The sequence below is a fragment of the Moschus berezovskii genome, chromosome 6 (assembly GCF_049115385.1).
Source record: "Moschus berezovskii isolate FMDL1 chromosome 6, NW_MosBer_1.0, whole genome shotgun sequence".
NCBI classification, from domain to species: Eukaryota; Metazoa; Chordata; class Mammalia; order Artiodactyla; family Moschidae; genus Moschus; species Moschus berezovskii.
Window position 1 is genome coordinate 72088113 of NC_142465.1, and position 12399 is coordinate 72100511.

At 45.0% G+C, this 12399-nt stretch overlaps 1 protein-coding gene across 1 annotated transcript in view; it reads left to right on the forward strand.

The window, feature by feature from the left end:
- STAB2 (stabilin 2) overlaps positions 1-12399 on the forward strand; it is a 174679-nt gene that overhangs the window by 102173 nt on the left and 60107 nt on the right. The window contains exons 34-39 of the mRNA XM_055394412.2: positions 176-307; positions 3112-3240; positions 4490-4546; positions 5587-5682; positions 7141-7336; positions 9208-9303. Of these exons, the coding sequence (XP_055250387.2) occupies positions 176-307; positions 3112-3240; positions 4490-4546; positions 5587-5682; positions 7141-7336; positions 9208-9303 (706 nt within the window). The remainder of the gene's footprint in view (positions 1-175; positions 308-3111; positions 3241-4489; positions 4547-5586; positions 5683-7140; positions 7337-9207; positions 9304-12399) is intronic.

The window sequence follows — 12399 nt, forward strand, 5'->3', positions numbered from 1 at the left end:
CTGGCATCTTAAGGAAGAGGGGAACCTGAGAAAACCACTCTGGGAGTCACAGGTCTCTGCCATTCAGATTCAGCTGCCACTGCAAGCGTGACGAGATGCAGCTGGGATGATGCCCAGTGAGTGCCCAGGGACTGGTGGACCTGTGGGCTGACTTTCCCTTCTGTGTGTCGTCCAGGAGGAAGACATACTCAGGTATCACGTGGTCTTAGACGAGAAGCTGCTGAAGAATGACCTTCACAATGGCATGCACCGGGAGACCATGCTGGGCTTCTCCTACCTCCTCGGCTTCTTCCTCCATGATGACCAGGTGCGATCCTTCCCCTGAAAACACGGTGGGCGTCCTAGCTCCGTCATCCGCCATCACTTCCACACTGGATAATCTTCACCACCACTTCCTCAGCCTTATCCACAGCAGACAGCTGTCTGTGTTCCACCATAAAGTAATGACTGGGCCAGACTGGGAAGCTCCCACCTTGTCCACCCCATCACCAGCCCTCAGACCATCAGTGTGGTCTGACTGGTCTTGGGATTGAATCCCAACAGTCACAGGACCCTTCAGTTCTGCTTCCTAACAACAGACAGTCCCCAAGCCACCTCCAAGGTGGCAGGGAACCTGGCAGCCAAATGTAACTCCCCAAAGTAGCATGGCCCCAGGGTGTAAGGAGCCACCTGACATGTGAAGGAAGGATCCAGCAGCCAAATGAATGAACATTATTACCATTGCTTGTTCATACAGACTGCAGACCTAAGGCCAACTGCCCCCAACCCAGTATCCCAGTATTAATCTCACACAACCTCTAAGCACTTAAAGTGTTTAGAATTTGTAAAAAGAATGGAGACTAAATACATATTTTAAACATTTCAGTATGCAATTCTATGTACCTATGTCAAATAGCCAGTGAAGCAATCAATCTGAAAATTCAATAAGAAATTCACTATGTGACTCTGGTATAAATTCTCACAAGAAAAGGTAATAAAAACTAATGATTACTTAGGAGAAACTAAGCACTATATCCAGACACAACTGAGCAACTGAACTGAACTGAAGCACTATATTAAAATGATGAAAATTTAATCCCCAATTTTTAAGCAATAATATTGTTCCCTGTAAAAAAAAGTGCATTTTTTTAAAAAAAAAAAAGCACAATTTTGAAAACAATATTCTCGGTGTTATCATCATTGAAGCCCAAGTGAATTTTGTGTACAGTTGCTTTTTTTTTTTTTTATAACATGCTCAGATTTGTGTTTGTGTTTTTTTTAAGTCTTTCTGGTTTTTCATTACTTAGAGAATAATCTAATGCCAAATATTTCCCTCTGACTCCTATAAATAATCTTACCTATTGTGTAATAATTTTGAGGAGATCCTTTTAAATACATATTCTTTTTTTTCCAGGTAAGGCAATTTTTGTCGATAAGGACCTTATATTTTTGTTTTTATCTTTGTTATCTTTTATTTCATCATGTAGAAATGAATATTCTGGTTAGTTGAATCAGTTTTGATTCCATCATGTTTATTTTCCATGTGTTTGAAAAGTCTTTGATCTAGAGCTTTTTTTTTCTTTTGCAATAGAGACTTTATTTTAAATAGTTCTATCTTACAACAGAGGTTTTGCTTTTATTGATAACTCATTCACTCTCAGGACAACAGAGATGTGGGGAAATGCTGTCTAAATGAAGAGACTTGTGTTCAGATCAAAATTCTAATGCAGCTTGTAATTCTTCAAGTATATCTCACAATAAAAATGATTCAGATTTTTTTTATGCCAAATCAACAGTATTACAACATCAGAAGTTCTGATATTTTGATATTTTAAATCAGCTCAGCCTCTTGGAATTCTGCAGATTTGTTTTGTGATCACCATTTGACACCACAAGTGAGGCCCCTGCTGCTTCTCCAAACCTACACAGGCCCTGGACCACTTCTGTGGGCCTCAGTCATGATTCAGCCCAACATCCCATGGAAATTCACTTGACTTCAAGTAAATCATCAGGGACTTTAACATTCAGTGGAAGTTCAAATTTAAACACTTAATAGAGTCACTTCAATCTTGATGCATTGGGGAGTTTGGGAGATGTTAATCATTTTTAAATGCTCATTAGATATGAAGTTGACATCTGTTTAGTACAGCAAAGAATTCCCTCTTCTCCCAACCTCAGCCCTGCTACACCTATACACACACACGTATGACCCCCTAGTTTTTCAAACAGGCATTTGTTTTCCGTTATATTAGTTATACTCAGGAATGAATTAATGGCTTTACTTATTTTGCACTAAACAATCATTAAGATATCCTCCCATTAAAAAAAATCAAAACCAAACAAGATACAACTCAAAGTTGAATTTAAGTTATAAATTTAGTTCCCATGTCTTACACGCTTACTGACACACTAGGCAAAGACAGTGGAAACAAAGACAATACAAACGTCCTGCGAACACCAGAGAAGCCCCAAGGAAAACATGATATGGTTAATGCAGACCTCTGAGCAGTCTCCACACCCTAGAAAGTGATCTATCTGGTAGAACACATTTTTGCAAACTCTAGAACACTCAAATATTATTTTTATTCTTGTATAACGGTCATTTAGTCTTACTGAGGGATGCTTGCAAATTAACCAGGAAGCAGAGCTATGCTAAAAGGATGCTAAGTTTCATTCTCTATGTTTTGGCTATGGAAGGCATCCATACCTCTGGGACTGCCAATAACTAGCAAAGCTGAGCACATCCTTGGAGACATATTATCAATGGCACTAACATAGTGAACGTGATTCAGAATTTTTTCAACCATAAAAACCGATCATTTGGATGCTAGAGAGAAAACTTAGAGATCATCAGGAACAACCTCTTCTTTTCACAAAGGAGGAAATTGAGGTTCAAAGAGGAAAAGCAGCTGGCCCAAGGTCACACAGATAGAAGGTACCAGATGCAGAACTGTCCCTCAGACTCCCCTCTCCTAGGGCAGAGCTGTCTCCAGTACAATGTGCTATACCTGCCAGGTGAATATTGCCGTATCTCCTAGGCCAGTGTCATGCTGACATCCTCCAATCCCTATCGTCCTTATTTCCCTTAAAATCACTGTAGTAAAAATTAACAGTTAACCTTCCTGTTCACAGCTCTACGTAAACGAGGCTCCGATAAACTACACCAATGTAGCCACTGACAAGGGAATGATCCATGGCTTGGGGAAAGTGCTAGAAATTCAGAAGAATAGATGTGACATTAACGACACTATTATCGTACGAGTAAGTTCTACTCAAGACCAATGATGTAACTAAAGAGTGTTGGCTTATTTTTTATAATTTTGAGAGCCTGGGACTCATCTATTAGAGTATCTCAATTCAGTTCAAAAAACCACTAAAGGAACATCTCTAAATGCCAAGGAGCGTACTTGGTTGTGGCTCTACAGAAGTAAGTAAGACATGACCCTTGCCCTCAATGGGCTCACAGTCTAGTGCCTTGTATGCCTTGGAAAGGCTGCCTGAAGGGTTGTGTTGAGCAGGATTTCATAGCCATGGTCTCCCTCAAGGGGAAAATGTGTCATGCCCAGCATAGGCATAGGGAAGGAGCCCTGTGCACCCATGGGCAGGGTTGGGCCCACCATCATCTACCAGGAGATAAAATACGGAAATGGATCATTTCAGTATAATATAGGAAGTAATTGAGACTTTTTACTTCATGAGATGGTATAGGTTCTCTCAGTAATAATGATAGCTATTAACATCTGTTGGGCACTTTTTATGTGCTAGGCACTGCTCTAAACATTTTACATGCATTACCCATGGAGTCCTCACAACACCCTGCAGAGTAAGCGCTATCACTCTGCCATTCTGCAGATGGGAAAATGAGCCACAGGGAGATTAATGACACCCCCAGGTTCACAGAGCTAGCAAGTGGCAAAGAAGGAGTTCAAGTCCAGGCAGTCTGGCCCCAGAGCGAGAGCTGTGAATGACCAAGCTCTACCATCCATAGGTGCCAAGTTAAGAACTAGCCACATTGGCCTCCTTCTGTTTTGGAACAGGCTGGCACTTTTAAAATGTCTGTCATTCTTCACTTGTGAATCTTTGTCTCGTCACAGTGGATATTATCTCCATGCCGACCTCTCAGTTGGACAGTGTGCCCCTAGGGCTGGGGGCACTGTGGGTGATGCATTCTTTAACCTCAGAGTCTGGCCCAATTCACTAAATAGTGGGTTTTCAATAAATGAGAGTTGGTGTTAAAGGAATTAGGATTTAACTGAGTTAAGACTCGCACAGGTTACAAGATTACACGCATCTGAAATGTGTAGTGGAGAAAATGATGCTCCAATGTCCATGACCTGAAGTAGCTGAAGTGTTTGGCTCAAGGACATGAAAGAGATTAGCCAGATGAGTTTCTGATTTGCAGTTCTGTAGCCTGAAACCTTCAGTCTCAAGTCTGGAAAATATTTGCAGCCTTGTTTTGATTAAAAGTAATAATCATGAAATACTCAGTTTGCCTCTGTGTTTTACCAAGGGAAAGTGTGGAAAGTGCCCCCAGCCGCCCATCTGCCCATTTGGAACTAAACCACTGGTAAGTATTTCTTTGACATCTTCTTTGATAAAACTGTTTCTGGATCACAGGAAGGTCCGAATTAGAAAGTGAGTCTCTACCACACCTCATTTCACTGCCCTCCTTCCTTCACTGGGTTTTAATTTAATCTCACCTTCTTAATCTTGTATGCATCTTTCTGAAGTCTTGAATCCATTTTTTTTTAACCAAAGCAAAATTTTGATTAATAAATAAATAAAAACAGGAGCTCATCTCAATCAGCACCCAGTGGAAGAAGGGATTTTTCAGTTTCTACATCTTTCATATCCCAGTAGCTGGTTGAGGACAGAAGCAGGAAATCTTATCAGAGGAAGTGAACTTCACAGTAAAAATGTTTCAAGCTTTGAGGAGTCCCACCTTCCTGATTCCCTTTATGGTTGAAGTTATAACTAACTTTTGCAAAGAAACACATCACAGACTTGGGGGGTGATACACATACCTCTGAATGAATGACCTGTCTGTGTTTCTTGTAGCTGTTTATAGGAAACAGTGCTTCAGAGGATGCTCCAACAATTACAAAGAATCAACACACATGCACCTTCCATGGCACAATAGTAATTTATGACAGTAACAGTGCTGACTCTTCTCACTTGAGTTTGCATTTACTCTTGTATAAGTCTTTGTAAACAGCCTTAATCCTGCCTCAGACCAGGCAACCATCAACCAATAAATAAAAAGAAACCAAGTCTCAGTTCAATGTCGAGTGTTGGAAAGATGCTTTTATCTGAGTTGCTCTATGATTCTTCCTAACTTGAACTAATCTTCTTAAGAAAAGTTCTCTTTTTGGAGTATCACTTTAAGGGATAATTATCTGCATTTTGCCACCTAGTATTTTGGCAGCCAACATTTCAACGTTGCATTTTCTTTTTTATGAAGCAGCTCCAAGAAGCCAGCCCCCTCACTTTCCAGAACATTTCAATTAGAGACACAGCAATGTATCACCCACCTCCTTGCTTTCAGAGGTTGGAAAGCTTTGTCCTAACTGAAAAGCTGATATTAATATAATTGCTGTTATTTCATAGGGTGAAGAGACGAGGAGATGTCTCTATACCATTTATTTCATGGGAAGGCGATCCCTGTTGTTTGGGTGCCAGCCAAAGTGTGTGAAAACCGTCATTGTGAGTATAACAATTTAATAAGCCTTCTAACAATGGCAGTAATATTGAGAAACATAATCATATGCTATACTTTTCAAAGTGCCTTTGCATGGATTCTTTCTGCCATCTTGCCTTTCTTCTCATTATTTTTAAATATTTATTTGTTTAGCTGCATCAGGCCTTAGTTGCGGCATATGAGACCTTCATTGCATCATGCAGGATCTTTCGTTGTGGCACACGGACTCTCTAGTTCTGGTGCATGGGCTGAGTTTCCCCATGATATGTGGGATCTTAATTCCCTGACCAGAGCTTAAACCCACATGCCCTGCATTACAAGGCAGATTCTTAACCACTGGACCACCAGGGAAGTCCCCTCATTATTTCCATTGCAGTTATCACTCAAAATAGCCAGGGTAGCACTAAAACTCAGGACAGCCCTACAAGTCAGTACACTGGTGACAGCTGCAATTTTCAGCCTCATGATGAAGAAATAGAGGGTCTAGGAGGCTAAGAGGATCTTCCTGTTCTCACAAGAAAGGGAAAGAGACAGAAAATGGGCAACTCCCTAAAGCAAGAACAGGGGCGCCTGATCATTTAGAAAAGTGGAACCCCAGAGCTAGGGACCTCTCGGCTGTGGCTTTGGAATCTGCAGGAAAATTCTCTATAACATCCTGTCCTGCTCCTTTCACAGAAGACGCAGACTCTGCCAATCCTAGAGGCCAGTGATTCAGCTCTTAAATTGTGGAACGTGCAGCTGCAGGAGATGTTGTGTTTTAGTGCACTCAAGAATAAACGCTGGCCCAAGCAAGCAGATAATCCTGCAGGGCTTCCCGGAAGTAAGAGAGTCATTATAGAACATCAGAGGTCTCACCTGCCTCCCAACCTTCAGTACCAGATGAAATAACACAACACACAGGGGCCAGGTTTGGGGATGACCAGGGCCCCTCCCAGGTGGTTCAGTGGTAAAGAATCTGCCTGCAATGCAGGAGACATGGGTTCCATCCCAGGGTCGGGAAGATCCTCTGCAGAAGGAAATGGCAACCCACTCCAGTATTCTTGCCTGGGAAATCCCACGGACAGAGGAGTCTGGCAGGCTACAGTCTATGGAGTCACAAAGAGACCACTTAGTGACTAAACAACAACAGGGCCCATCTGGCATCACCTACACGACTCTTTCTTCCTGCTGCCCCTCCTGCCTTCTCACTTTTCACCCTCTCCTCCTGCTTGCCTTTTTCCTTCCGGTCCTTCCTAGCTCCTCAGCAGAAGCCTCCATGCTGGTGCTGGCACCCATGGAAACGGCATGCCCCCCGGCCCCATTCTTGGGGGATGCTGTCCCCGTCCCTTATAACCATTCCACACTGGGTCAAGGCTACGGGCACACATCCAGTCCCGCCTGCAAGATGTCCGCACTGTGGCTGGACACGTCCAAAGGACGGCGGTATGGCCCTGTCCTCACCCGGCCTGGCCCTTCTGTTTCAGACAAGAGAATGCTGTGCGGGCTACTTTGGCCCCCAGTGCCAGCCTTGCCCAGGGAAACCTGAGAACGTCTGCTTCGGAAACGGGATCTGCTTGGACGGAGCCAATGGCACAGGCGTGTGCGAGTGTGGGCGGGGCTTCAGCGGGACGGCCTGTGAGACCTGCACTGAGGGCAAGTATGGCATCCACTGCGACCAAGGTGCGTACCCCACCACCACCCAGCGGGCTCCCCAGACCAACCGGAGATGCCGGAGGAAAGAGAGTCTGAATATGTGCTCCCTGGCCAGCTTGTGTCCAGGGCAGGCTGGAATCCACCCCCTACCACCTCGCCCCCACTGCCATCATCATGTGAATGACAAGAACTTCTGTGCTGTGTAATTTGCACTGGGCAGCGACGCCAAACAGTCACAGTACCAACTAACCTGCACCTACCAGCCCACTCCAGTCTGCTCATTGACACTGTCCAGCCCACCCACGTTTCTGTATTAGTCTGCGGGCCCTGGTCTCTGTGGTTACACTCAGTTTTGGACATTGTGTGACTGTTTGAAAAGCAGATCTGTGCACAACATCTAATTTAATCCACACGGGAACCATGTATACTGGAGTGTTCATGCTCCCTTTTTACAAATGAAGACATAAGGCAAAGAGGTTGAATGACTTCCCCCAAGGTCACACCTGATGAGATTTGAATGCACACCCTGCTGCCCTCCAAAGCCTTGTTCTTGAATCAGGCCCTTTACGTGATGGTCACTCTATTGGTCCACACAGCCAGCCACATGCTTTATGTTGTTTTTACGAAAACTGTGACCTGTTTTAGCTAAGGCACCTGTAGTCTCCCACCCTGACTTTCATGACACACATTTATGAAGGGGCTGACAGGATAGAAGGGGTTTTCTAATCCATGATGGGAAAGCAAAGCATTTTTCCTACCTTCTATTGAGTCATGCATGTGACCTGGTTATCACTGTTTTCTCATCAGTCAGAGCAAGCCAGACAAAATCAATATATAATTGAATCATTATAATTGGGCTGTATAATACGTAATTGGCATTACTGTGCTGATTTTTTCTGTGTTATATGGAGGAATTATATACTTGCATTTATGCAGGATTTCCTAACCTAGGATCCACAGATGATCCTCACAGGGTTCAGCAAACCCCCAGGGCTGAATGCTTTTTTCTGAGAAAGGCATCCTTAACTTTCATCCAGATCCTAAAGACACTCACCACACTGTTGCGTAACAAGGGAATCAGCATTTCTATGTAGTCAATGAAGGAAGGGCCACACCAGGTTTATAGGATCCTAGAGGACTTCTCTCTGAAACCTACTCTTAGGGAATAAACATGGTTCCATCCCAAGGGATCCCACGTAACCTCGGCTCCTCTGATAACCTGAGCCAAGGGCGCTCTCACACTGCTTGGGTCACTGCCCCGCAGTGCTGCACAGTCCCCAAAGGGTGGTCTTTGTTGAGCACAACCTGTTTCACCATTTAGCCCACTCCTATGCCTCCTACCCTTCCGGGGAATCCGACCCCTTCCCCCACCCACCCATTCAGTTCAGTTCAGTTGCTCAGTCATGTCTGACTCTTTGCGACCCCATGAATCACAGCACTCCAGGCCTCCCTGTCCATCACCAACTCCCAGAGTTCACTCAAACTCATGTCCACAGAGTCGGTGATATCATCCAGCCATCTCATCTTCTGTCTTCCCCTTCTCCTCCTGCCCCCAATCCCTCCCAGCATCAGAGTCTTTTCCAGTGAGTCAACTCTTCGCATGAGGTGACCAAAGTATTGGAGTTTCAGCTTTAGCATCAGTCCTTCCAATGAACACCCAGGACTGATCTCCTTTCAAATGGACTGGTTGGATCTCCTTGCAGTCCAAGGAACTCGGTTTTAGAAAAGGCAGAGGAACCAGAGATCAAATTGCCAACACCCACCCATTAGTGACACTTATTATCTGGAAGCGGACTGGAGAATTTAAGTGCTCAGAAGTGAGCCTTTGCAGTAAATGAAAAGTGAGTTGTTGAACACAGGTCAAAACTCTGACGACGTGTGGCTGTGTTTCCACTTAGTGTGCACTTGCGTCCACGGGAGATGCAATCAAGGACCCTTGGGTGACGGTGCCTGCGACTGTGACGTGGGCTGGCGGGGAGTGACCTGCGACAGTGGTAAGAGCCAGCCTCCTGGTCCTCGCGATCTGGTCTCTGTTTTTTCCTCCTAAAATAGAAATGGCATCTTCATTTCTTTCTTTGTCAGTAATTCCTACTTGCAGCAAAAATAGTTTGTAAAATAAAAGCATTAAAAAGAAAATAAAAATTACTCATACTCCCAAGGCAGGGAGAAAACTATCATTAGTATTTCGTATTGGCCTTCCAGCCTTTTTCTAGGTATAGACACGTGTATGGGACCATGCTCTGCACACAGTTTTGTGAGTCTCTCACTACATATAATACATATGATCAATATCTTTTCATTGAATAAATACATAGAGAAACATCATTTTTTTCATAATTTCTATATAATATCCGATTATCAGACTGTGTTAGTGGCTCAGTCGTGTCTGACTCTTTGCAACCCCATGGACTATAGCCCACCAGGCTCCTCTGTCCATGGAATCTTCCAGGCAAGAATACTGGAGTGGGTAGCCATTCTCTTTACCATGTTCTTAAAATTAGTTTTCTGCTACCATAAACAATGCTGCAAAGACTATTTCATTCATATATATATATATATATATATACACATGTATATGTGTGTATATATTCATATATATTTGCATTTATCTTATTAATCCATTTGGTTAGATTCCTTGAGATGGAATTTCTGAGTTAGCAGTTGGTACTTTGGGGGAAAAGTTTGCTACTTATTGCCAAGAGATATCAGTTTCCCATTCTCAGTAGATTCTGAGCCGGTCCATTTTCCTGAACCCTCCCCCCTCCTACTGCACTGATGATTCCTTATGTGTCCCTATCAGAGTGATGAGAGGAGAGAAAATTTCACACAGAAGCTTATGGAAAAGTCCAAAGATGGGGGGAGCTCTGCAGGACTGCAGGATGAGAGGAATGTAGGGGCAAAGAGGAACGTGGAGTGAGAACAGGCTAGAGACGTGGGCAGGAGTCAGGACTTGGAAGCCTAAGGGCGGCGGACCTCCTGCTGAAGCTTTCTGTTGGGAAGCCGTTCAAGGGTTTTGAGCAAGTCAGCAGTACGATGTGATTTGTGTTTTAGAAAGGTCATTCTGACCCTGGACTGGAGAAATTACCCCTGGAAGCAGGTATCAGAGAGTCCCCCTCTTCTGGGGTGGGAGCTGGAGAGGAGTCACAGGTGCCTGACAGCCCAGTGAGGGCTCCAGGGCTATGGAGTTATCAGAAGGAGTGTCTTTGCCCAAAACTCCAGGTAATGCTAAAACTCAGGGTAACACAGATTTCATTGAAAAGCTAAAGTTGAAAGTAAATGGTTCTCAAGGCAAGGAGATACCCTAGAGCAGATGTAAAATGCAGGTGTGCCAAGCAAGGCTTTAGAGGGTCTGGGAGAAGGAAGTAGGGAGCAACGGGGTCACTTAAATAGGAAGACAGCCTGGGGGAATCCCTGAAATAGAGCAAGACAGAAGTGACAGCCAAGGATAATGAGGAGGTCATCTGTTGCCTCACAGACTACCCTCGTGTGCACAGGGGGACAAACCGCATTTACAGGGACAGGGAGCAACCTGGAGGCTGCACAGGTTTTCAGGGGGCAGTTAACAAAAGCTGAACCAAGGTGGTGGCCCGACTGTGGCAGGGAAAACGAAGACACTCAATCGTCAAATGAGTTAAAATCAAGAGCACGAGGCGACTAGAGACACAGAAGAAAGGAAGAGGGAGCGGGGTCCACAGTGTAGATGATGGGCCAGTTCTGGAAGAGGCCAGCTTAGGGGCCAGGGCAAGAGGTAGTGTGGTTTGCAAGTGGGTGAGTTTGAGGGGTGGGAGAACACCCAGCTGGAGATTCCCAGGAGGTATCAGCTCACTCATTCATTCATCAGATACTTGGAGCTCCTGCCGGAGGATACGGCAGTGAGCAGTGTGGTCCCTGCCCCAGCAGCCAGCAGTCTGGGGAAGATGCGGAAGGTTTCCAGACAGTCCCTGTAGAGCAGGTGTGAGTGTGTGCGTGGAAGTCTCAAGGGAGAGGCCAAGGCTGGAGACATGCATGTCATTAAGCAGGTAGAGGTGTATTTGTGCCGTGAGAGGAAGAAAGCGGGGCCGACGATGAACCACCAGACTCATCTTCTTCCTGCTTTCTCTACTGTGGAGAAAGACCCCAGTCCACCCCTACCTGCTCACCCAGTCTTGGAGCCACCCTCTCAGCCTCCCCCTGCCCTGTCCCTGGTGAGCACTCACCTCCTCCTCCTCCCACTGCCCCTCTCACCAGTGCCCTTGTGATCCATCTCTCTGCCTTCTGTCAATTTCCCTCCATTCCATTCTTCACACTGCTGCCACACAGAACCTTCTAAAGCATAGAAGTCCTGGTCTGTTCAGGCTACCATAACAAAATACTATAGACTGAGTGGCTTATAAACAACAGGAAGTTATTTTGTTCTGGAGGCTAGCATTTGGGATCAGGGTGCCAGCATGGCTGGGTTCTGGTGACGGCCTTCTTCTGGGCTGCAGAGGGCTGTCTTCTCACGTGACGGCAGAAGGGGCAAGGGAACTCTCCAGGGTCTCATTTATAAGGACATTAGTTTCATTCATGAAGAGTCCAGACTCATGACCTAATCACCCAAGTCCCCACCTTCAAGTACCAGCATATTGCAGATTACATTTCAAAGTATGAATTGGGGACAGGGGACATAAACATCTGGACTATAGTAGTATTGTTTCCCACCTACTCCCCAGGACTTAGTGACCTGCTGTGATTCTCCATTGCTTCCAGGAGGAGAAATTTCATTGCCTATAGGAAAAACACTTTAGGAGCCTGTTGAGTTCAGTCACTCAGTCATGTCCGACTCTTTGCAACTCCATGGACTGCAGCATGCCAGACTCCCTGTCCATCACCAACTCCCGGAGTTTACTCAAACTCATGTCCATTGAGTCAGTGATGCCATCCAACCATCTCATCCTCTATCATCCCCTTCTCCTCCCACCTTCCATCTTTCCCAGCATCAGGGTCTTTTCCAGTAAGTCAGTTCCTCGCATCAGGTGGCCAAAGTATTGGAGTTTCAGCTTCAGCATCAGCCCTTCCAATGAATATTGAGGACTGATTTCCTTTAGGATGGACTGGTTGAATCTCCTTGC